Source organism: Aotus nancymaae, unplaced genomic scaffold (assembly GCF_030222135.1).
Source record: "Aotus nancymaae isolate 86718 unplaced genomic scaffold, 86718_ANA_hifiasm-v0.15.2.pri h1tg000049l, whole genome shotgun sequence".
Lineage (NCBI taxonomy): Eukaryota > Metazoa > Chordata > Mammalia > Primates > Aotidae > Aotus > Aotus nancymaae.
Window position 1 is genome coordinate 27,516,077 of NW_026988463.1, and position 25,276 is coordinate 27,541,352.

The 25,276-nt window shown below is 53.2% G+C and overlaps 2 protein-coding genes across 3 annotated transcripts; both read right to left on the reverse strand.

Moving 5' to 3' along the window:
* Positions 1-4,738: 4,738 nt before the first annotated feature.
* On the reverse strand, positions 4,739-7,356 carry ZNF768 (zinc finger protein 768). Its single transcript, XM_012464481.2, has 2 exons — positions 7,104-7,356; positions 4,739-6,819 (listed from the first exon to the last, which is right to left on the reverse strand). The coding sequence occupies exons 1-2, from the start codon at positions 7,189-7,191 to the stop codon at positions 5,267-5,269; spliced, it is 1,641 nt and encodes a 546-aa protein (XP_012319904.1). The 5' UTR covers positions 7,192-7,356; the 3' UTR covers positions 4,739-5,266.
* Positions 7,357-11,496: 4,140 nt separating this feature from the next.
* ZNF747 (zinc finger protein 747) lies at positions 11,497-16,565 on the reverse strand. Of its 2 annotated transcripts, none has more exons than XM_021672361.2 (3): positions 16,209-16,565; positions 15,955-16,068; positions 11,497-14,881 (listed from the first exon to the last, which is right to left on the reverse strand). In XM_021672361.2, the coding sequence occupies exons 1-3, from the start codon at positions 16,402-16,404 to the stop codon at positions 14,232-14,234; spliced, it is 960 nt and encodes a 319-aa protein (XP_021528036.2). In that variant the 5' UTR covers positions 16,405-16,565; the 3' UTR covers positions 11,497-14,231. The 2 variants fall into 2 exon arrangements, with proteins under 2 accessions (XP_021528036.2, XP_021528035.2); XM_021672360.2 differs by having other exon boundaries at positions 11,497-14,884.
* Positions 16,566-25,276: the final 8,711 nt, after the last annotated feature.

The following is a 25,276-nucleotide window of genomic DNA, read 5'->3' on the forward strand; positions in this document are numbered from 1 at the left end:
TGTTTTTGTGCTGGTGCAATATTGCAGCCCTGCTCAATTAAGTGAACATTTCTGACTGGGCCCTGTGGCTCACACCTGTATTCCCAGCACTTTGAGGCCAGGAGTTTGAGACCAATCTGGGCAACATAGCAAAACTCTGTCTCTACAAAAAATTAAAATAGAAAACTTAGTCAAGGCTGATTGAACATACCTGTAGTCCCAGCTACTCAGGAGGCTGAGACAAAAGGATCATGTGAGCCCAAGAGGTCAAGGCTGCAGTGAGCTATGGTCACATCACTTCACTCCAGCCTGGGCCACAAAGCAAGACACTGCCTCCAAAATTTTAAAAAAGCCCGGGCACAGTGGCTCGCGCCTGTATAATCTCAGCACTTTGGGAGGCCTAGGTGGATGGATCACCTGAGGTCAGGAGTTCGAGACCAGCCTGGACAGCATGGTGAAAATCCATCTCTACTAAAAATATTTAAAAATTAGCTGGGTGTGGTGGTGGGCAGCTGTAGTCCCAGCTATTCGAGAGGCTAAGGCAGGAGAATCACTTGAACCTGCAGCGGGGTGGAGGGGAGCGGAGGTTGCAGTGAGCTGAGATTGCACCAGTGCACTCCAGACTGGGTGACAGAGTGAGACACAGTCTCAAAAAATAAATAAAAACAAATAAAAAATTTTATTCCAATGCAAGAAAAGAAAGAAAAAAAAAGTTTTTAAGTACTTAAAAGTATTGGTACATATCAGAAACAAGTCAGCCTCTAGTCACTCACCCAGTGTTTCTTGAGTGCTTTATGTCAGGCTCTGTTCTGGGTTCATTTGAGGTCAGGAGTTCAAGACCAGCCTGACCAACATGGTGAAACCCTGTCTCTACTAAATATACAAAAACTAGCTGGGCATGGTGGCATGTGTCTGTAATCCCAGATACCCAGGAGACTAAGGCAGGAGAATGGCTTGAACCCAAGAGATAGAGGTTGCAGTGAGCCAAGATATCACCACTGCACTCCAGCCTGGGCGACAAAGCAAGACCCTGTCTCTCTTTATATATATGATTCCCAAAAATCTTTTGTTTACATGGATTACAGCTGTCCATATCTATCAAAATATACATTAAAATGGAGGCAAATGCAAAACAAGAACACCCAAGCCGGGCAACGTCGCTCATGCCTGTAATCTCAGCACTTTGGGAAGCTGGGATCGCTTGAGCCCAGCTTGAACAATGTAGTGGGACCATCTTTTTTTTTTTTTTTTTTTTTTTTTTTTTTTTTTTTTTTTAGACGGAGTCTTGCTCTGTTGCCCAGGCTGGAGCACAATGGCACGGTCTCGGCTCACTGCAACCTCTGCCTCCTGGGTTCAAGAGATTCTCCTGCTTCAGCCTCCTGGGTAGCTGAGACTACAGGCACACACCACCACACCTGGCTAATTTTTGTATTTTTAGTAGAGACGACGTTTCACAATGTTGGCCAGGGTGGTCTCGATCTCCCTACCTCGTGATCCACCTGCCTTGGCCTCCCAAATTTCTGGGATTACAGGCATGAGCCACCAAGCCCAGCCATGGGACCTTGTCTCTAAAAAATAAAACAAGACAAATAACCCGGCTATATATGCTTCAGAGCTGTTGTGAGCATTGAGCATTGAGTGAGCAGCACCTGTAAACTGCTGCGCACTGTCGTAGCACTAAGCAGTTGATAGTGGTAGTGGAGAGAAATGGTTTATGTGTGCAAGTGGTAGAGTGGAAAGCGTCACGCTGGACTCAGGTCGAGAGACGGCTGTGCAGGTGCAGCCCAGCTTGCCATGTGAGCTTGGGGAAGACACATGCCCACTTGGGGTTAGGCCCACACCACCTGGGTAGAGATGGAGGTGCCTCTGGAGCTGTCATGGCAGACGGGGTGGGTCCAAGCTGTTAAGCCCCACCCTCATTTGCCCTGGTTTTGTATACATGGGTACAGACCACATTATCAATTAAGCACCCTAGGCACTGTGCCCAGGGCCTCCCATCTTCTGAGGGCCTACAAACATGTTTAGAAGCCGAAAAAAGTCAACTCTAAAATATGAAAATCAAATAGATTGAGTTAGGTGTGATGCTAAAAGTTGACAAAAATAAATATAAAAAAAAAGAAAGAAAATTAGGCTGGGCATGGTGGCTCATGCCTGTAATCCCAGCACTTTAGGAGGTCGAGACAGGCAGATCGTCACTTCGGGAGACCAGCCTGGCCAACATGGTGAAACCCTGTCTCTACTTAAAATACAAAAATTAGCTGTATGTAGTGGCGCACACCTGTAGTCCCAGCTACTCCGGAGGCTGAGGCAGGAGAATCTCTTGAGCCTGGGAGGCAGAGGTTGCAGTGAGCTGAGATGCACAACTGCACTCCAGCCTAGACAAGAGCTAAACTCCATCTAAAATATATATATATATATATATATATATATATATATATATATATATATATATATATAAAATAGCTGAGTGACTTCCCAGCAGCTGAGTGATTTCCCAAGGTGTGGCCGGTCCTCTTCATCTAAGGTCACAACTGGCCACACTCCAGAATCCCCCAGACTCATTGATGGCACTGACTCTCCATCCATTCTGAGGGGTTAGGAAGGCTGAAGCTTGACTGGGAAAGGAAAGCAAGATAAAGGGGGCGGAAGGGGCAGGTGGGCCCACCAATAGGTACGGGGCCCTAAAAAGGTATAAGAGCCACTGCAATCAGACTGGCATGGTGGGAGGGCTTAGGGGCCAGAGCAGTTGTCCAATCCTGGCACCTGATCAAATATGTACCCCACTGTGGGGGTGGAGTTGGAACTGCAGACACCTGCTGTGGCTCCGCACAGGGCGGTGGCTAGAAGTTCTGGCTGTGAGACAGGGAGAGTGGGCAGCTGGGTGCCGGGAGCCAGGGAAAGATGGAAAACAGGCTCTAGGCCAGGGTCTGTTTTCTGGCCCAAGGACAGACCCTCTGTTTAGGAAGCAAGATCTCTGCAAAGTTGAGGGCTTGGCTTCTGCATACCTCCCACATCGGGCCCACTCTGTGTTTGTCCAGCATTCAAAGCATGGGACATGAACTTGGGCAGATGCGAGTGAATTACGTCTTCTGAGCCAAAAATTATAAGATTACAGTAAAACACTGACTGCAAAAGCACTACCAGGCCAGGTGCAGTGACTCTCACCTGTAATCCTAGCACTTTGGGAGGCTGGGGGAGTAGCGGGTGGGGATCACCTGAGGTCAGGAGTTCAAGACCAGCCTGACCAACATGGTGAAACTCCATCTCTACTAAAAATACAAAATTAGCCAGGCATGGTGGCGCACCCTTGTAATCCCAGCTATTCAAGAGGCTGAGGCAGGAGAATCACTTGAACCTGGGAGGCAGAGGTTGCAGTGAGCTGAGATCCCACCATTGCACTCCAGCCTGGGCAACAAGAGCAAAACTCTGTCTAAAAAAATTAAAATAAAATAAAAGCACTTCCAGGTGGCCACCACACTCACAGTCCCAGCTTCTCTGGAGGCTGAGGCAGGGAGATCACTTGAGCCCTGGAGTTCTAGGCTGCCATGAGCCATGCCAGGTGTCTGCACTATGTTCAGCAGCAATATGGTGACCTCCTGGGAATGAGGGGCCACCAGGTTCCCTAAGGAGGAGTAAACCATCCTAGGTGGGAAACAGAGCAGGTCAAAACTCCCATGCAAGACTGCATCTGTGAAGAGCCACTGCACTTCAGCCTGAGTGGAACAGCAAGACTTCATCCCTAAAAACTTTTTTTTTTTTTTGAGATGGAGTCTTACTCTGTCACCCAGGCTGGAGTACAGTGGTGTAATCTTGGCTCACTGAAACCTCTGCCTCCCTGGTTCAAGCGATTCTCCAGCCTCAGCCTCCTGAGTAGCTGGGGCTACAGGCATGCACCACCACACCAGGCTAATTTTTGTATTTTTAGTAGAGTTTTTGTATTTTTAGTAGTGTTTCACCATATTGGCCAGAATGGTTTCGATCTCCTGACCTCGTGGTCCACCCATCTCGACCTCCCAAAGTGCTCGGATTACAGGTGTGAGCCACCGTGCCCGGCCAAAATTTTTAAAAAGAAAAAAACACTTCCTGTAGTCCCAGCACTTTGGAAGGCCGAGATAGGCGGATCACTTGAGGCCAGCAGTTCAGGACCAGCCTGGCAAATATAGTAAAACCTCATCTCTACTAAAAATACAAAATTTAGCCAGTGTGGTGGCAGGCACCTGTAATCCCAGCAACTCAGGAGGCCGAGGCAGGACAATTGCTTGAGCCTGGGAGGTGGAGGTTGCTGTGAGCAGAGATACGGCCAGTGCACTCCAGCCTGGGCAACAAAGCAACACTCCCATCTCAAACAGAAAAAAAGAGAAAAAGCACTTCCAGCCAGGCGCAGTGGCCCAAGGCAACACAGTGAAACCCTCCCTTTTTTTTTTTTTTTTTTTTTTTTTTTGAGAAGGAGTCTCGCTCTGCTGCCCAGCCTGGAGTGCAGTGGTGCAATCTCGGCTCACTGCAACCCCTGCCTCCTGGTTTCAAGCAATTCTCCTGCCTCAGCCTCCCAAATAGCTGGGATTACAGGCGCCTGCCACCACACCAGGCTGATTTTTTTGTATTTTTACTAGAGACGGGGTTTCACCATGTTGGCTAGGCCAGGCGAGACCCCCTTTCTAACAGCAGCAGCAGCAAAGCACTTCCTAGATAAGGCCCTGGTGTTCCCGGCTATGACTGGTGTCTCTTGCTGCCCAGGGCACTGTCCACACACACATTTTAAGAACAAGTCTCATTTACCACATAAAGGTTTTTATTGAACTCAAACTCAGGGGCTCCAACGCCTGAGGAAGATGAGGGAGGCTGGGGTTTGCAGGCAGAGGCCCAGGCCCCACCCCGGGGCCCCACTCCCCACCCCACCTACCCTTTACCCGCTCCTGACTCAACGAGGGTCTCAGCAGCTACCAATCTAAGCTACCCCATTCTAATTAGGTAACCCCCCCACCCTCCACCCTCCCCGTTCTAGCGCGTTGCCAAGCCAGGCACCTACCAAAGAGCCGTGCCTGAGGCCAGCCCTCCGCCGACCTCTCTCCATTTCTCCCAGGGCCTCCCGCTGCCGGCCTGGCCTCCCTCCAGCCCATTTCCCCGCAAATCTCCAGGGCATGTCACTTCCTCCACCCTGGCCCTCTTCTTCCAGCATCCTCAGCTCCTCCATTCTACTGTGACTTCTCCACTATCCTCCTAAAGGTTCCTCTAGCTCCCTGGCTCCTTATCCTTTGCCCATGCCTCCCACTTCTGCTGGGGCCCCAGGTCAGCGCCGGCCCGCCGCGTGGGTCCGCTGGTGGCGGATGAGGTCAGAGCTCTGTGAGAAGGCCTTTCCGCAGTCATCGCACTTGTAGGGCCGCTCACCGCTGTGGACCCGGTGATGCTGCAGCAGTGTGGAGGAGCGGCAGAAGCCCTTCCCGCACACGGCGCACCTGTAGGGCCGCTCGCCCGTGTGGGAGCGCTGGTGCTGGATGAGCGTGGAGGAGCGATTGAAGGTCTTGCCGCAGTCGGGGCAGCTGTAGGTGCGGCCTGGCAGGTGGGTGCGGGCGTGGATGGCCAGCACCGAGCTCTGGCCAAAGCGCTTGCCGCACTCAGGGCACTTGAAGGGCTTCTCCCGGGCGTGGCTGCGGGCATGGGGGATAAGAGCCGACCGCTGGGAGAAGCTCTTGCCGCAGATGCCACAGCTGAAGGGCCTCTGCCCGGTGTGCACCCTCTGATGGCTACGCAGGGATGAGTTCTGGCTATAGCACTTGCCGCACTCAGTGCAGCTGTAGGGCCGCTCGTGGCTGTGGGTGCGCTGGTGTCGCAGGAGGTAGGAGCTGTCGCCGAAGGCCTTGCCACAATGTGGGCACTTGTAGGGCTTCTGGCCAGAGTGGGTGCGCTGGTGGCGAAGCAGGTAAGAGCTGTCGGCGAAGGCCTTGCCGCAACGGGGACATTTGTAGGGCCGCTCGCCCGTGTGGGTGCGCTGGTGTTTGATGAGGTCAGAGCTCTGAGAGAAGGCCTTGCTGCAGACCTCACATTTGTAGGGCTTCTCACCCGTGTGGATGCGCTGGTGCTGGATCAGGGTGGAGCCCCGCCCAAAGCTCTTTCCACAGATGCCGCAGATGTTAGGCCGAGGGCCCTGCCCCCCCCTGGCCCGGCCACCCCGCCGGCCTGGACCTCGAAGGGCTCCTGTGAGACCCAGGGGATTCTGAAGCATCTCAAACTGCGGTGTAGATAGCAGGGCCCCTGTGGGCATCTCAAAAGGTGGCCCTATGGGCAGGCCCCCGGTGGGCTGCTCCCCAAACCCCTGAGTGAAGGAGTCCAGGGGGTGAACTCCTAAGGAGATATTCAAGGGACTTTTTTCCTCAGGATTCAGAAGCACCTCTTCACCTTCCTGGAATTTGGAACTTGGAGCTTCAAATTCTGGGGTTTGGGTTTTGAACTCAGGGTTCTGGGGTTCATATCTAGAGCTCTCAGATTCATAGCCAGGGCTCCGGGGTTCATAGCCAGGGCTCCGGGGTTCATAGCCCGGGCTCTTGGGTTCATAGCCAGGGCTTTGGGGTTCATACCTAGGGCTCTGGGATTCAAACTCAGGGCTCCGAGAATCTGATTCAGGGCTTCTGGGTGCAAACTCAGGGCTTGGGGGCACAAGCACAGGGCTTCGGGACTCAAAACCCGGGCTTTCAGGCTCAAATCTGGGGCTTTGGGGTTCAAACTCTGGGCTTTGTGGCTCAAACCCAGGGCTTTGGGGTTCAAGTCCAAAAGGTATCTCTTCGACTTCATAGTCCCCGGTGCCTTCTTGCTGAGAAATTTCCTCTTCATTCTCACTCATGTTGCCTGCAGGATCAAAGAATTACAGAAAATCCAGATGGTGTGGGACCTGGAAGGTCATTTGGTCCATTAGCAGCCACACACCTCCCCCCTCACAAGCAGCGTCGCTGGCCCCTAGACAGGTGCTGAAATTCCCTTGCCCCCCTCAGCTGACCCAGACACCCCAGTCCCCGGCGCCCCCACCTCCAAGTCCCAGGTATACTAGCCCCGTGCCCTCGCTCCCTCCCTGGAGCCACAGCCCCCTTCTCCTGCACGCAGGTCCACTCCTCGGATGGGCGCTCCCTCCTCACCTCTGAGAGACCCTTCGGGGCTCCTCATTTCGTCAGAACTCTGAACATCCTGGGGCTCGAGGCCCCACGGCGACGCCTCCCGCTCCATCCCCCGCGGGCTCCCAGTGCGGCGGCGGTGATGGTGGCCGATCCTGCGACCCGGCCTGGGTTCCCTGAGCCCCGGGCCCCCGCCGCCCGCCCGCCCGCCGCTCGCCCGCTCAGCACTGCCCAGGGGACGCGGCGGCCCAGCCGGAGCCCCCGAGGCCGGACGTCTTGACCCCGGGCCTCTCCCGAGCGCCGGGCCCCTCCCCTGTCCGCGGCCCCGCCCCCTCCCAAGGTCTCGGCTTCCCGGTGGCCCTCACTAGCCCCCGGGCGTCGCGGCCTCTGGGATGAGAGGCTTCGCGATCCGCCCGGCCGCCCCCAGACCCCGCTCCCGCCCGGGCCCCCGCCGTCCGGCCCCCGGCGTCGGGCTGGGCAGCGCTGTCCAACGGCCGCCCGGCCCCCCCTCCCCCGCACAGGAAGTGTCCGTCCGCGGCCAGGTCCCCCTGCCGGCTCGCTCCGCGGCCTCTCTAGGAGCCGCTGGAGGTGGAAACTCGTTGGCATTAACCCTGGGCAGGAGGGCCCCGGCCTGGGGGTGGGCGAGGACCCGGCGCTCTGGAGCCCGCGGGGCTGCTGGGGCAGTATGTGTGCCTATGTTCTAGGTCTCCGTCCCTCCAGAGGCCCGTCTGTCCATCTCCCGGGCACCGTGTCGTCGGTGCGTGTGGCCAAGGGCGAGGCGACAAGCGAGACCAAGGTCAGCGAGAAGGAGCGACGCTTCCCGACGCCAGCGGGGGCGGTGTCTAGCTCCCTCCCCGACCGGGCCTCCGGGTCAGCTCCGGGCGCGCCTCGGGAACAGAGATGGACTCCCGCCTTGGCCTCGCCGAGTCCCTCCCTGGGCCTGGGACCCCCTCCTGGAACTCCGCTCCCCACGACCTGCACGCCCACTCCCGTTCCTCCGCCCCCCGCCCCGCTCTGCTCCCCCGATCCTCCTCCTCCCTCCGGGAGGGCTAGGATCGTTGCCAAGGAGACAGTCCCGCCCCGGCTCCCAGAGGCACCGCTTCTCCGCCCCAGGAAGCCCGGCGGTTGGCCGATGGGGCTCCTGCTCTCGCCGCCCCGCCTCCTCCAACCCCGCGGACGGCGGGGTGCTAATGGTCGCCAGGGAACGCCAGGCGCCTTCCTGATTGGCCGGGGTCGCTCCGGTCGAGTCCGCCTTTCCTGTCCTCCAGAAGAGCCTGCAGGAGGTAGTGAGAGAGTAGTGCCTCAGGGGTCTCCTCTCCAGCCGGACCTGTCCCTTCAAAACTTTTCCCGCCCCCACTTACCCTCCATTATGTTTTATTAAAACCAGGAGATACGAGGATAGACACCTTCCTCCTTGTCTGCCCCACACCCCTTGCCTCTCGCCTCCACCTTCCCCAGCGCCTGAGTTTAACTCAATCCTTGGCAGTCTTAGTCCCTAGTTCCCGGATTTCCTCACAGGGAGGCAGGATTCCTTCCAGGTGAGGGTGATACAGAGGAGAAATGGACAGAGAGAACCATCTGGTCTTCGAGGCATCTAACAACGCTCCAGTCTTGTCTGACTCGAATGGAGGCTTGCCGAGGAAGGGAACCGGAGAAACACTGCCTCGGGTGCAGCTTTGAATTGAGGAAGTGAGCCTGGACAGACAACTTAATATCATCCAGTTCTTGTCTTTCTGCTTCCCTTCGTGCTGAAACAAGTTGCGCAGCGTTCTTGACAGTTAATGAGCCTGATGCCCCTGTGTGATGCAGGAGCCACGGATCGTGTTTTTCTGTCCCCTACCCAGACAAACAAAATGAAGAGACCGGGAGGAAGGATGGCCTCTTCTATTCTCTTGAAAAAGGATGAGAACAATAACTTGGAGAAGGCCAAGTGGTAAAAAGTGGAGAGCGGCGGGGCACGGTGGCTCACGCCTGTAATTCCAGCACTTTGGGAGGCCAAGGCGAGTGGATCACCTGAGGTCAGGAGTTCGAGACCAGCCTGACCAACATGGAGAAACCCCGTCTCTACTAAAAATACAAAAATTAGCCAGGTGTGGTGGCACATGTCTGTAATCCCAGCTACTCGTGAAGCAGGAGAATCACTTGAACCCAGGAGGCGGAGGTTGTGGTGCGCCAAGAGCACCATTACACTCCAGCCTGGGCAACAAGAGCGAAACTTCGTCTCAAAAAAAAAAAAAAGGCGGGGGGGGGGGCGGGCGCGGTGGCTCACGCCTGTAATCCTAGCACTTTGGGAGGCCGAGGCAGATGGATCACCTGAGGTCAGGAGTTCAAGACCAGCCTGACCAACATGGTGAAACCCCATCTTTAAAAAAAAAGAAAAGAAAAAAGAAATTTAAAAAAAAAATTGTACAAATAAAATCACAAGAGCTCATCCCACAAATGAAGTGGGGCGGAAGAGAACTTTCTGCCCTCTGGAGGAACAGCTCCATAGCTCTCTCCCATCCCAGTGTCTCTTTGTCCTAAAACCTTTGCTAATAATGGTCCAGCACTAGATCCCAAACAGGCAGAACAGCCTACAAGAGGACCAGTTTGGGGAAGAGCTGGATATGGGGTACCCTCTGGTCATCCCGAAAGCACTCACACAGGTAGGAAACAAGTCTCCTTCACAAGACACTTTTCTCTGACATCCAACTTGCTGATCCACCAAAATTCACTCAGGAGAGCAGCCACACCCTGAAAATGGGTGGCAAGGCCTCCAGCCACAGCTCTGACACTGTCCACTGCCTGCACTCATTATGGGCCGCAAGTCCAGATGTAGCAGAAGTTGAGCCAAGACTTCAAGCTGCTCCAGCACCAGCATCTCCACGTGCAAATTCACCCTCACTGGCACCTGGAGTAAGAGTGGCTCACTTCCATCCAGCCTCCTCCAGCACCAGAGTGCCATCTATGCACAGGGACTTCACAAGGAAACCAGCCTCCACCCGACACACAACCACAGCAGTGAGAGGCTCCAAGTCCAGGAAAGCCTCTGATAAATCTGCACCTTGACCCAACACCAACTAATCCAAGGCAGGAGAAACTTGGGAGTCCACTGGCCTTGTCCTACCTCTGCATCCATGAGAATGAGGCCTGCGCATGTCCTGAGTTAGGTGGTCACTGTGTCCACAGCATTATCTCCTGGCATGCACAACACTAGGGCAGAGCCATTCAGTGTGCAGCCAAGGCTTATGGTCCAGCCAATGTGGTCAATGCTGCAGGCTAGAGAGAGCCCTCACAGACATTCTCAGTGAGAGGAACTTCCGTATGCACTGCTCCCGTCCCGCATGCAAAGGACCAGCCCTCTTAAAGGCCTTCCATCCAATGCTAGAAGAGATGCCCCAGTGTATTGAGTGTGATCATAGGTACCCAGGAAGAGAGCAGATATGCCACAGGGGAAGAACAGAGAAATGGAGACCTCTCCATACTCAGAGACTTCTAGGTAGTAATCATGGCACCTTTAGTTGGCAAATTCAGGGCCAAGATCTGCCAGAGATCTTGTCAGTCTGGGCTGAGAACTGGTGTTGCAAGCTGGGCTTTCCCCAGGGTGTGCTGAGGGTTAGGGGAGGGGACTGGGATGTACACTGGGAATTAAAACCTGGTACAAAGGTAGCTCCTACTGCCAGGGTGCCTCTTCTCACCCCATGTGCCCCGTTGTTCTTCCTTTGGGAAGAACAGAGAAATGGAGGACTTTGTGTATGCCCTGGGACCAACCACTACTCTTACAAAATTAAGAGCAGTTAGAAAATAATGTTTTGTTCCCAGCAGTGGTTCTCTCAAACTTTCACAGGCATAAAATTCCATCTCTGGAGATTCTGATTTAATAGATGAGGAACAAAGCCCAGGGAGCAGCTACTTTTTTGTTTTGAGACAAAGTCTCACTCTCACCCAGGCTGCAGTGCAGTGGTGCAATCTTGGCTCATTGCAACCTCTACCTCTCGAGTCCAAGCAATTCTTCTGCCTCAGCCTCCCGAGTAGCTGGGACTATAGGCGCATGCCACCACACCTGGCTAATTTTTGTAATTTTAGTAGAGGCGGGGTTTCACAATACTGGTCAGGCTGGTCTTGAACTCCCGACCTCAGGTGATCGACTTGCCTTGGCCTCCTGAAGTGCTGGGACTGCAGGCATGAGCCACCATGCCCGATGGGAGTAGCTACATTTTTTAAAGATACTCAGCCAGGCCCTACCTCTAGGTGGAAATATCTATGCTACGAACTGAGGAGCTGAGAATGGGGTGGGCTGAGGCTTAAAGCTTTCACAACACTAAAAAAATTGACGAAATGGTGGAAAGTTGGGTCATGAGAGCAGGAAACAGAGGAATCATATCTGGCTTCTAGGCTCTAAAAAAGCTTTGCAACCTTCAAAGCACTCAGAGACCTCAAGGTAGTAATCGGCACCTTTAATTGGCAAACTCAGGGCCAAGATCTGGCTGTCAGTCTGGGCTGAGAACTGGTGTTGCAAGCTGGGCTTTCCCCGGGCTGTGCTGAGAGTTAGGGAAAGGGACTGGGATGTACACTGGGAATTAAAACCTGGTACAAAGGTAGCTCCTACTGCCAAGGTGTCTCTTCCAAACCCATGTGCCCCTGTGATAAGGTGGGACACAAGTCAACCCACCCCAGAAGAGCTCAGAGAGGGCAGACCTTGGTGGGGTCAGATTGGAGAAGAGGTTGAAATGAATCAGTTCATTACTTCACTTGACACCTAAACATTGTCTTTTCGCCAAAACTTCAACCTCCTTTCATGTGGTAAATCGGGTTTCTTCCTCCCTGGGTAAGCCAGAGAGGGCTGAGCTGGGTGACAGGCCAGGGCGCACAGGCCAAAGAGGTCACAGGCCCTTGCTTCCCTCGGGCAGGTGTTGTCCTGACCAGAAGCAGGGCAGGAGCTGCCCATGGCTGGACTCTGCCCACAGAGGAATTAGTGGTAGATGGATAATGGAGTAGTGAGGTGATGGGGGGTGGAATTCCATGCAGAGCTTGGGAATACAGATGGGTATGGTTGCTGCTGGCTACATATCTAACACTAGGTGTTCCTGGCCTAGCCCCTTCTACCCATGATGGCACATACTTAAAAGACAGTAAAGATGGCTCATACCTAAAGACAGGAAAGATGCAAGGCCTGTTTTGACAGAGACATGGGTTCAGGAAATACCTCCCTTTCTTCTTTGCTGTACTTTAAGATAAACGTCAAAAACACTAAAAGCAAGCCATGATGAATGGCAAGTGTTGCTTGGTCAGGAGCTGATGGGATGAGTGGCCGGGCCACAGGAAGTTGGGAGTTCTGGCTCCAGCCCAACTCCCAACAACTGCGATTTCATGGGAGCCTCGGTGGAGTTGCTAAGTCTTTGGACTTTTCAAGAGATGCCAAAAACCTGGATTTTGGTGCAAAATATTCTTTTAAATCTTCACCATTAATTTATATCACTTAAAAACACTGCCTGGGCCCAAATCAATACAGCAACTGCAGGCCAGATCCAGTATGGGACCACTGGTTTTTTTAACTTGTGCAGTAAAAAGACAATGGAGGCCAGTGTGATAGCTCACGCCTGTGATCCCAGCACTCTGGGAGGCCAAAGTGGGCAAATTGCTTGAACCCAGGGGTTTGAGACCAGCCTGAACAACACAGTGGGAACCCCATCTCTGCAAAAAATTTAAAAATTAGCTGGGCGTTGGGCCGGGCGCGGTGGCTCACGCCTGTAATCCCAGCACTTTGGGAGGCCGAGTTAGGTGGATCATGAGGTCAAGAGATCGAGACCATCCTGGTCAATATGGTGAAACCCCGTCTCTACTAAAAATACAAAAAATTAGCTAGGCATGGTGGCACGTGCCTGTAGTCCCAGCTACTCAGGAGGCTGAGGCAGAATTGCCTGAACCCAGGAGGCGGAGGTTGCAGTGAGCCGAGATCGCGCCATTGCACTCCAGCCTGGGTAACAAGAGCAAAACTCTGTCTCAAAAAAAAAAAAGAAAAAAAAAATTAGCTGGGCGTAATGTTGCTCACCTTTAGTCCCAGCCATCTGGGAGACCGGGGCAGGAGGATTCCTTGAGCCCAGCAGGTCTAGGCTGCAGTGAGCCCAGTTCACGCCACTGCATTCCAGCCTGGGTGACGGAGCAAGATGCTGTCTTAAAAATAAATAAATAGCCGGGCACAGTGGCTCACGCCTGTAATCCCAGCACTTTGGAAGGCCAAGGCAGGTGGATCATGAGGTCAAGAGATCGAGACCATCCTGGCCAACATGGTGAAACCCCGTCTCTACTAAAAAAAAAAAAAAAATAGCTGGGCGTGGTGATGCGTGCCTGTAGTCCCAGCTACTTGGGAGGCTGAGGCAGGAGCATTGCTTGAACCTGGGAGGTGGAGGTTGCAGTGGGCCGAGCTCAAGCCACTGCACTCCAGCCTGGCATGTGGTGACAGAGCGAGACTCTGTCTCAAAAAATAAAATAAAATAAAATAAACAAACAAATAATGGGTATTGTGTTCTAGGAGGGTCAAAGAATAAGAAAAGTCCAGGCGAGTTGGCTCACTCCTGTATTCACAACACTTTGGGAGGCCAAGGCAGGTGGATCACCTGAGGCCAGGAGTTTGAGACCAGCCTGACCAACATGGTAAAACCCCTTCTCTACTAAAAATACAGAAAAATTACCTGGACATAGTGGCAGGCGCCTGTAATCCCAGCCACTCGGGAGGCTGAGGCAGGGAGAATCGCTTGAACCCAGGAGGAGGAGGTTGCAGTGAGATCACATCATTGCACTTCATCCTGGGCAACAAGAGCGAAACTCCATCTCAAAAAATTAAAAAAGAAAAAAAAAGACAATAGGTAAAACAAGGTTCTCCTCTACCTCAATCCTGTTAGCATCTCTGGGCTGAGAAACAGCTTTTGCTTCCCCTTATAGAGGTCTGGGGGGTTCTCACCTCAGCCCTGCCTCAGCAAAGGGGGCCTTTGAGAGCCTGGGTCGGGGGGAGCAAGACGCTGGCAGAGGACGCTGCTGAGAGCCCAAGATGAGACTGTCCGCACGCCAGAGCCAGCTCTTGCCAGGGATTCTAGGACCTCCCTGCAGGCTGCTGCAGAGATTCGGGCCCCTGAGCCCATCTCAGGCCTCCCTCAATGTCTAGATCATACTTGGTCACCCACACTCCTGGAATATCTCTGGATATAACTGGAAGCCCACAGGCGGGTTCAGGTCCCCATGGCCAGGGGTCAGGGTCACAGACAGCCCCCCAGGGCGCCGGCCCCTGCGCCCACCGCCCCCAGGCCGATGGACCCACTGGTGCTTGGCCATGCCCGTCTTCAGGCCGAAGCAGCGGCCACACTGCGGGCAGCTGTAGGGTTTCTCCCCCGTGTGGATGCGCAGGTGCGAGGTCAGCGCTGTGCGGCGCAGGAAGGCCCGGCCACACTCGGGACAGCGGTAGGGCCGCTCCCCACGGTGGATGGCCCGGTGTTTGCTCAGGGAGGAAGCGTGGCTGAAGCCCTTGCCGCAGTCCGCACAGTAGAAGGGCTTCTCGCCCCTGTGGCTATAGACGTGCTCCACCAGCGTGGAGCGCCAGGCGAAGCTCTTCCCGCACACATAGCAGCCATGACGCTGGTCCGCTCGTGGGACAGCGGGGTGGGCACAGAAGCGGGGGTGACTCCGGCGCCGCACCTTGGATGGCTGCTTCAACCCGCCAAAGGGGGCTTGGGGAGCCTTCAGCCCAGGAGGCCCTGTGGCCACAGGGAGGGGTTTCTCCAGGGCTCCCATCCCTTCCCTTTGTCTTTCCTCTTCCTTGTTTCTGGAATCTGCTGGGAGATAAGGAGAGGAGAGTTCAGCCTCGGCTCATCCTGGTCCTTGAATCCCACTCCCCGTGTGGACAGGGACAGGCCTGCTGGATCCCCGGCTGTCCCTGGGACCCAATACAGGCAGGAGAGCAAGGAGTGACACTTGTTCCTCGGCTACAGAGCCAGACAGAGCCGGGAGGAAGGAAACAGTCCATTCCGCCTCGCGGCTGGGGAAATATCACTGTGGGAAAGGGCAGAGATGACATGAACATCTGGGCCTGATCCGGAAGGAGGAGCAGACACCTGGGGATATTCCAGGCAACACGAACAGCACCAAGAAAGGCAGAATCAGGCGGGCATGGCCAAGTTCAGTGGGGCTGGACAATCTGCAAAGGCTGAGGCAAGAACTGAAGGAAGGAAATGAGGGGGCTGGATGCACCTGAGTGCTGGAAGACGGTAGGGATGGGTCATGATGTGGAGGCAGAGTCAACAGAGCTTAGATGCTGAACTCAGTGGCTCAAGCCTGGAATCCCAGTGCTTTGGGAGGCCGAGATGGAGGATTGCTAGAGTTCAAGACCAGCCTGGGCAACACAGCAAGACCTCTGCCCCTTTAAAAAAAATTTTTTTTTAATTAAAAGGAAAAAAAAAAAAAAACAGACAGGCGTGGTGGTGACTGCCTTTACAGTCTTAGCTACTCTGGAGGCCCACGCAGGATTGCTTGAGCCAACTGCTTGAGCCCAGGAGTTCAAGGCTGCAGTGAGCTATGATGGCGCCACTGCACTCAGCCTGGGCAACAGAGACCCTGTCTCTAAAACAGAAACACCAAAAAGGAAAAAGAAAAAGCCCCCAGAGTGTAGTGACGAATGACCACCTAGAGGTGAGGACGCAGAGGCAGGTATGGCAGGGACAGAGCCCCCATCACAGCCCATTTCTAGACTGCAGCCAGGAGCCAGGCAGGGGCAAAGCCTCCTGGCTGCAGTTGAGAAAGCAGTTCAGAGACCAAACTGCTAAGCAGGTAGCTGGAGGTGGCAGAGGACACCAGGATAGGTCAGGAACAAAGAAGTCCCCACGGGACTGAGCACCCGATACTCCACCTGGGTCCGCTTCTGTCGGACGCTTAGCCACCTCCGGATCCTGGGCAGCCGGACCCCACAGTTCGGCCTCCTCCTCCACCCAGGAGATGAGCGCCGGCTTGCTGCCTCCGACTCCTGGGGGAGAAGAACGCAAATCCCACGCTGCGGGGAGGCCGCCTGCCCGGCCGCGGGGCCCCCAACTCCACGCGCAGCTTCCTGAGGCGCGGCAGGGCTTGTGAAGGCGCAGGGCCCAGGCGAGCAGGTGGGACTCTCACCGAGCGCGCCCAGGTGGCTGTAGGTCTCCCGCATCACGTCCCGGTACAGGGCCCTCTGCGCGGGCCGCAGACAGCCCCACTCCTCCCGGGAGAAGTACACGGCCACGTCTCCGAAGCTCACGGTCCCGGGCTCCCTCCAGTCGGTCCCGGCCCTGTTTGGGTCCCAGGAAGGGAGCGGGGTCAGAGGCGGCGCCATGGGGACTGTCGGCGCCGGCGACGGATCGGTCGCCTCCCCTGGCCGGGCCTGGACCTGCGTAACCTCCTGCGCCCGAGAACGCCTCCTCGGCCCGGACCCAAGGGAAGGAGGGAAGTCACAAGAGCCCCCACTAGAGGGGATGGAAACTAAGGTTCGATGGCTGCGAATCCATAATCAGAATTGGATGATGTCTTCAAAAAACTGCGGCAGCGGGACCGCTCGACCTTTGCCCCTGCGCAATTGTGCCCACGACGACGCCCCCCGCCCCCTATTTCTGGGCCGCGTTCTCTCCTTGCCCTAATCCAAAATGGCCGCGGCGGCTACAAGCGCCGGCCTTAAAAACCAGCCGCGCATGCTCCGGCCCCGCCCGGTGAGGCGGTGCAGCCCAGAGCTCCGCCCGGGTTTGCAGGAACAAAGGAGCGCCCCACGGAAGGGAGCCTTCGTGAACTCAAGTTAGTTTTTGTCCCTGGACCTTTTTATAATCGGGCTCCAGCCCATCATTCTCTCGTTTTATCCTCGTTATCTCAGAAACACAGCGACAGCAGTCTCTTCCCAATGTTGAGAGTAAAAAGTGTGAACCCAGAAATTCCGAGACATATCTCAGGTAATTTAGAAAGTTTATTTTGCCAAGGTTGAGGACGCGTCGGTGACAGCCTCAGGAAGTCCTCACGACATGTGCCCAAGGTGGTCGGGCAAAGCTTAGTTTTATACATTTTAGGGAGACATGAGACATCAATCAGTGTATGTAAGAAGTACATTGGTTCTGTCTGGAAAGGCGGGGCAACTTGAAGCAAAGGCTGGAAGACTGGAAGCAGGGAGGGGGGCTTCCAGGTCACAGAAGATGAGGCATAAACGGTTGCATTCTTTTGAGTTTCTGATTAGCGTTTCTAAAGGAGGCAGTCAAATACACCACTATGTCAACCAGCAAAGGGGTGACTTTGAATACAATAGGTGGCAGGTTGGCCCCAAGCAGTTCCCAGCTTGACTTTTCCCTTTAGCTTAGTGATGTGGGGGCCCCAAGATTTCTTTTCCTTTCACAAAAGCAATGGAGTGGGTAAAGGAGAACCTCCTCTATTGTAGGCTTGTTGGAACCTGAAATTCTGGGAGCTTCTAGATGGAGGAGGCAGCGGGGAAAGTAGGGTAAGGTTGAGAAAGTCAGAGGGTCCTCTCTTCTAGAAGCTTCTCGCATGTGCTATGCAGGACGCCTCCGAAGGCCAGTCTCCCTCTAGCTGCAGCCGGGTTCTCAGCTCCCCTCATGTCCTGCCCCTGCCAGGATGGCCCAAGGCTCCTCAGTTCAAACCCAACCCATCCCTTTCTTGCCCCAACCTGCTTCTCCTGGGGTCTCATCTCAGTAAATGTCATCAGCCCTCCCCGAGATCTCCCTCATACTTCCTAATGGGCTACTCTGTGCTCCACGTGACTTCATACATGTCCTGTGTACAGGAGTTGGAGTCACCTCCAACATGGGGCTCTTACTGGGGCTCTTTAGTTGAATCTAGGCCCAGATTGAGAATCACCTGTAATCCTAGCTACTGGGAGGCTGAGGCAGGAGGATCTCTTGAGCCCAAGAGAATGAGATCAGCCCGGGCAACTTAGGAGACTCTATCTCAAAAATAAATAAGAAAATAAGAAATGAATAGATAGCAGACGGACTAACAAGAGAAAAGAAAACAAATTTTATCCATTTTACATGTAAGTGGGGATCTTCACGAGAGAGAAGTCAGAAAAAGTGGGCAAAGCAAGGTGCTTTTATATTTCTTAGAGAACTATATATATATAGATATATATATATTTTTTTTGAGACAGGGTTATGCTCTTGTTGCCCAGGCTGGAGTGCAGTGGTGTGATCTCGGCTCACTGCAACCTCCGCCTCCCAGGTTCAAGTGATTCTCCTGCCTCAGCCTCCTGAGTAGCTGGGACTACAGGCGTGCGCCATACCGCACCCGACTAATTTTGTATTTTTAGTAGAGATGGGGTTTCACTATGTTGGTCAGGTTGGTCTTGAACTCCTGACCTCAGGTGATCCACCCACCTCGGCCTCCCAGAGTGCTGGGATTATAGGCTTGAGTCACTGCACCTGGCCAAGAACGATCAATTTTAAAAGAAATGACAGGACAAAGAAAATCTGGCTAGGGTGGTAAATTTTCGAGGAGAGTCACTGGGAGATATACGGGAGGGGGCGTCGGACAGGTGGAAGATATGGATTACTTTGTTAAGTATGTCTATTCTGGTTCCTTGTGGCCTCTAAGGGCTATTTTCTCACCCTGGGGAGAGGAAGCAAAAAGTCTGGGAGAGATATAAGGATTCAGTGTTGCCCAGGGAGTGTGGTCTCAGCCCTAGGTCTCCCAGGCCTCTGAGGGACACAAGAGGAAACTGAAAATCTCCCTTAAAAGCAATGATATTTTGTATCTTGCAGTGCCAACCCCTCGGTGTGGTGCCCATCACCCGCAGGCTGGAAGAGCTCTGGGAGATGCTGGAAGCTCCCTCAGGGATCTGGACCCTCCTGGGAAGGAACCAGGGGCAGAGTTCTCACTCTTGGAGGTCAGCCTCTGAGGCCCATGTCACCAGGCCAGTGGATCCACTGATGGGCCTCTAGGTCAAGCACTGCCCACAGTGGGGACAGGCGGAAGAGCACAGGCCGGCTGCGCAGCAGGAAGCAGGGGCGGGCCTTGCTGTGGGAGAAGTGGGTGCTGTACCAGCTGTGGGCAGAGGGTCACTCCCTGGGGCCTGGCTGAAGGTACTGGGAAAGTATGGCTGCACTAGGGACAGGAGTGAGGTGCTGGGTGAGTGCCAGATGTTGAGGCCAGGCAGAGACTGCAAGTTTGGGGAAGGCCTGGCTACAGGGAGCCTTGGTCAGAGGCTCAGAGACCAGGTCAGTGTTTCTGACGCCAAGGGCTTATGACAGCTCCCAAACAGACTCCTGCTGGTCCCTTCCAAATGTGTCATGTTTCTGAGTGGCCATTGGGAAACTGCTGATTCAAAACTTACCTCTGGGCCTGTCAACTCCCCAAGGCCTACTCATATTCAGGGGACAGAATCAACCTTCACAACAGCAGCATTCAGATGGGTACCCCTGGGAGCCACCCCCACCCCCCACCCCCAGACCATGCTGGCCAACTGAGGGGGTTACCAGGCAGTGACCTTCCCACACATGTCAAGGCCAACCAGAGGAGCCACCATCAACCACAGAGACAGCTGTTCTAGGGCCTAGGGGCCTGGAGACAGAAAGGTGAACTTTCTTCATCCTAAACTTGAATTCACACCCTGCCACTAAACCGGACGATTCATAGTGTGACCTGATTGTAGTCCCACTGGATGTCTCCAATCAAATTAAGTCCCGGGCACGATGGCTTACCCCTGTAATCCTAGCACTTTGGAAGGCAAAGGAGGGTGGATCACTTGAGATCAGGAGTTCAAGATCAGCCTCGCCTACATGGTGAAACCCCGTCCCTACTAAAAATACAAAAACTAGCCAGGTGTGGTGGTGCACGCCTGTAATCCCAGCTACTCGGGAGGCTGAGGCAGGAGAATGACTTGAATTCGGGAGGCGAGATTGCACCACTGCACCCCAGCCTGGGTGACAGAGTGAGACTCATATCTTTTTTTAAAAAAAGAAAAGAAACCCTGTCTCGGCCAGGTGTGGAGGCTCACACCTGTAATCCTAGCACTTGTGAAGTTGAGGCAGCTGGGTCACTTGAAGTCAGGAGTTTGTGTCCAGCCTGGCCAACATGGTGAAACCCCATCTCTACTAAAAAAATAATAATAATAATACAAAAAATTAGCTGGGCATAGTGGTGGGTGCCTGTAATCCCAGCTATGCAGGAGGCTAAACCAGGAGAATCACTTGAACCTGGGAGGCAGAGGCTGCAGTGAGCCAAGATCATGCCAGTGCGCTCCAGCCTGGGCAACAGAGCGAGACTGTCTCAGAAAAAAAAAACAAAATTGAATTAAGTGAGAAAAAGAAGGTCAAGATCCAAAGCTCCAAGGGATGTCATAAATTCAGGTCAGCAAAAATGAGCCACACTAGGAGCAAGGAACATATAAAGAGCGTTTCTTCCTCAACAAAACATTCCTCTTCCAGCTGGGACTCAGGAGTCATCTCCTCTTCTCCCCTTTCTGCTTTTCTCTCAGGCTCCTCCTTCCTGGGGATTCTAAGCAGTTTGGACTTCACAGCTGGACCTCCTCCTACTCCCAGGAGACGAGGACTGGTTTGGAGTCATGGAACCCTGGGGAAGAACACTGATCACTCAGGAAACATATCAAAAGACAGATACATATCCTAAGACTACATTCATTTCATGAAAATGTATTGGCCCCCTCTTGTGTGCCAAGAATTATTCTAAATGTTCTGGGTGGTGAAGACATTGGTGAGCCAAGATAAAGTTCTTACAGTAAGTTTACATAAGCTGGGGGAGAAAGATACCAGCTATGAGTTCGGCTGACAGAAGTTTGGGGAAGACCTTCTGGGCAGATTGTGTCCAGGACAAAACCATAGAGGCGCAGTTCTGAGGCTGCCAGCATGGGATAGAGGGGCTCCTGGAGGAATTTCATGGAGATAGCATTGAAGGGCACTGACAGATGAATTAGATGTGCAAGTGTAGCCTACCTAGGACAGAATCGCTAGAGCAAAGGCTCATTAAGATAGAGGCATGGGCTGGGTACGGTGGTTCACGCCTGTAATCCCAGCACTTTGGGAGGCCAAGGCAGGCGGGTCACGAGGTCAAGAGAACAAAACCATCCTGGCCAACATGGTGAAACCCCATCTCTACTAAAAATACAAAAATTATCTGGGTGTGGTGGTGCACGTCTGTAGTCCCAGCTACTCGGGAGGCTGAGGCGGGAGAATAACTTGAACCCAGGAGGCAAAGTTTGCAGTGAGCCGAGATTGTGCCACTGTATTCCAGCCTGGCGACAGAGTGAGACTCCGTCTCAAAAACAAAACAAAACAAAATGATAGAGGCATGTCAGGCCAGGCAGTGGCTCATGCCTGTAATCTCAGCACTTTGCTGAGTGTCAGAGGAAGACCAACCCTGCCTCCAGAAAGAAACAGGCATGTCCAGAGAACAAAGATTCCATCCATTTAGCTGGAGCTAAGTGGGATCACTTGCCTGTAGGGAAAGATGGGGTTTGACTTTGAGAAGGTTGGTATGCGATGAGCCTGGAAGGTCATAGGGGTACACACTATGAACACTTTTTTGAGACAGGGTCTTACTCTGTCGCCCAGGCTGGAGTGTAGTGGTGTGATCTGGGCTCATTGCAGCCTCAACCTCCTGGACTCAAGCGATCCTCCCACCTCAGCCTCCCAAGTAGCTGGGACCACAGGCACTTGCCACCATGCCCAGTTAATTGTTGTAGAGATGGGGTTTCGCCATGTTGCCCAGACTGGTCTCAAACTTCTGGGGCTCAAGCAATCTGTCCCCGTTGGGATCCCAAAGTGCTGGGATTACAGGCATGAGCCACCGAGCCCAGCAACCTACATATTAAAAAGACACTGAGCCAGGCACAGTGGTTCACACCTATAATCTCAGCACTTTGGGAGGCTGAGATGGGAGGATCACTCAAGGCCAGGAGTTTGAGACCAGCCTGGGATCCTGAGACAGGTTCAAAAAATAAAAAATAAAAACCCGCAACAACAAAAGAAAGACCACGCTGGGCAACTCACTGAGACTCTTTCTCTAAAAAAAAATTTGTTAATTAAAACGTGGTACAAAATCTCATCCAGCTTTTGTACCAGGTTTTAATTCCCAGTGTACATCCCAGTCCCCTCCCCTAACCCTCAGCACAGCCCGGGGGAGGCCCTGTTTGCAACACCAGTTCTCAGCCCAGACTGGCAGCCAGATCTTGGCCCTGAGTTTGCCAATTAAAGGTGCCATGATTATTACCTAGAGGTCTCTGAGTGCTTTGAAGTTTGTAAAGCTTATTTAGGGCCTAGAAACCAGACTGACTCCTCTGCTTCCTGCCCTCATGACCCAACTTTCCAGCATTTCATCAATTTTTTTTTTTTAATAGACAAGAGTCTCGCTCTGTTGCCAGGTGCCAGGCTGGGGTGCAATGGCGCGATCTCGGCTCCCTGCGACCTCCGTCTCCCAGGTTCAAGCAATACTCCTGCCTCAGCCTCCCAAGTAGCTGGGACTACAGGCCCAAACCACCACACCCAGATAATTTTTGTATTTTTTAGCAGAGACAGGGTTTTACCATGTTGGCCAGGATGGTCTCTATCTCTTGACCTCATGATCCACCCGCCTCGGCCTCCCAAAGTGCTGGGATTACAGGCGTCAGCCACTGCACCTGGCCCATTTCATCAATTTTTTTAGTGTCATGAAACCCCTCGGCCTCAGCCCCACCCCATTCTCAGCTGCTCTTTTCGTGGCACAGATATTTCCACCAGAGGTAGGGCCTCCTTTTCTCTCTGCTACCACAGGTCTTTGAGGGTCAGCCCCAGAAGCAACTGAAGGCAGGAAGGGGCTTTTCCCAGGTTTCACTGTGTGTCGGGGAAATGCTTGTCTGTATTGACAGAATAAGCCACATCTGAGTGGCCAGAGTGAGAAGTAAAGGCCAAGGCCACATGTCCACCCCTTATCTGTCCAGACCGTTTAAGGGTAGGAAGCCAGGCACGGTGGCTCATACCTGTAATCCCAGCAGTTTGGGTGGCCGAGGCAGGCAGATTGCTTGAGGCCAGGAGTTCGAGACCAGCCTGGCCAACATGGTGAAACCGTCTCTACTAAAAATACAAAAGTTAGCCAGCTGTGGTGGCAGGCACCTGTAATCCCAGCTACTTGGGAGGCTGAGGCCTGAGAATCGCTTAAACCAGGGATGTGGATGTTGCAGTGGGCCAAGATTGTGCCATTGCACTCCAGCCTGGTGACAAGAGTGAAATTCTGTCTCAAAAAATAATAATAAAAAATAATAATAAGGGTAGGTAATGATCTCAGCTCCAAGACCCCTAAAATTCCTTGGAATGTTTGTGTGTGTCTTTCTTTCTAGAAATAGGACACGCAAAGATAGTTATGACCCAAAGAAGCTAATACTAGGCTAGTATTTTCAAAAAAGGCCTCCCTGATGCAGAATCACTAGGTTATCTTTTATTATTACTATTTTATTTTGAGACAGGGTCTTTCTGTGTCACCCAGGCTAGAATACAATGGTGTGATCTTAGCTCACTGCAGCCTTGAATTCCTGGGCTCAAGCCATCCTCCCACCTCAGTCCTGCATAGTTGGGACTACAGGTGTGCACTACTACACCTGGATGATTTCTTAAAAAATGTTTTTGGCCAGGCGCGGTGGCTCACACCTGTAATTTCAGCATTTTGGGAGGCTGAGGCAGGTGGATCACGAGGTCAGGAGTTTAAGACCATCCTGGCCAACTTGGTGAAACCTAGTCTCTACTAAAAATACAAAAATTAGCCAGGCATGGTAGTGCACACCTGTACTCCTAGCTACTCAGGAGGCTGAGACAGTAGAATCACTTGAACCCAGGAGGCAGAGTTTGCAGTGAGCTGAGATGGTGCCACTGCACTCCAGCCTAGGCAAAAGAGAGAGACTCCATCTCAAAAAAAAAACAAAACAAAAAAACAAACCTGGTACAGAGGTAGCTCCTGCTGTCAAGGTGCCTTTTCCAACCCCATGTGCCCCTGTGATAAGGTGGGACACAAGTCAACCCGCCCCAGAAAAGCTCAGGGAGAGCAGACCTTGGTGGGGTTGGATTGGAGATGAGGTTGGAATGAATCAGTTCATTACTTCACTTGGCACCTGAACAGTGTCTTTTCTCCAAAACTTCTACCTCCTTTCAGGTTGGTTAATTGGGTTTCTTCCTCCCTGGGTAGGCCAGAGAGGGCTGAGCTGGGTGACAGGCCAGGGTGCACGGGCCAGCAGAGGTCAGGGGCCCTTGCTCTCCTCTGGCAGGGGCTGCCCATGGCTGGACTCTGCCCACAAAGGAATTAGCGGTAGATGGATAATGGGGCAGGATTCTGTGCAGAGACTGGGGATACAGATGGGCACAGTCACCCCTGGCTACAAATCTAACACCAGGTGTTCCTGGCCTAGTCCCCTCTGCCCGTGATGGCGCAGATGCAAGGTCTGTATGCCTTGGGACTCTCCTCATTGGATTCTGAGCTCACCTGGTCTGTCACGTGGCCGCTTTGTCAGACTCATGTGGTATGTGGGTTTTGCTGATCCTGGGCTAGTCTAACCCCATCCAGGTCAGGGCTGGGTGTTATCAGATGAGAGGGCAGATTTCTGCAGAACCTGGCTGAGACACCAGCAAAGGACTCAGGAGTGATGTGGGGATCGCTCCAGCGTTGAGACCACTCAGTGTCCCCGCCATAATGGAGCTTGAGCCCGGACATGTTTCTCACCCCCTGGAAGCAGTCGAGACCAGTGAAAGAGAGATTTAATAGAAGTTTGAGTTTGCAGAAGCCTATTTCTGGTCCACTGACCTAAAATGCTGGGTGAAGGCTGTGTGGTTTTACTAGGCATTGTTTCTTGAAGTACCTGTTCTGGGCTAGTTTTATGACTTTGTTTACCCTCTATTGATGGGTCCTGTGCTTGTTCCTGTGACTGCTATTTGCAAAGTTAATGGGTCTATCACCTCTCTGATGACTTGTATAGATCATTAACATTTTAACTATAGGTTTCCTCACCCTGATAATGAGACCCACCTCCATGACTTGATTGTACCCATTGTGTGACTTGATTGTACCCATTGTGTGTTTTCCGCTGCCTAAGCTTGGGGCAGCCGGATGGCGCTCTCTTCCCTTTATCAAGATAATGGCATCTGTTCTGATAATTGAGATGGGACTAAGAATGCTTATGTAAATGAGGTGGGGCAAAGAATGTTCCTGTAAAATGAGGTAGGAAAAGATATATATACTAA

What these genes read in the sequence shown, in the direction of transcription:
- ZNF747 (XM_021672360.2), bottom strand. Translation starts at nt 16,404, where the DNA reads ATGGCGCCGCCTCTGACCCCGCTCCCTTCCTGGGACCCAAACAGGGCC. An exon ending in CAGCCACCTGGGCGCGCTCG is followed by an intron (nt 16,069 to 16,208) that starts GTGAGAGTCCCA and finishes CTTCTCCCCCAG; the next exon opens with GAGTCGGAGGCAGCAAGCCG. An exon ending in TCCGACAGAAGCGGACCCAG is followed by an intron (nt 14,885 to 15,954) that starts GTGGAGTATCGG and finishes CTTATCTCCCAG; the next exon opens with CAGATTCCAGAAACAAGGAA.
- ZNF768 (XM_012464481.2), bottom strand. Translation starts at nt 7,191, where the DNA reads ATGGAGCGGGAGGCGTCGCCGTGGGGCCTCGAGCCCCAGGATGTTCAG. An exon ending in CCCCGAAGGGTCTCTCAGAG is followed by an intron (nt 6,820 to 7,103) that starts GTGAGGAGGGAG and finishes TTGATCCTGCAG; the next exon opens with GCAACATGAGTGAGAATGAA.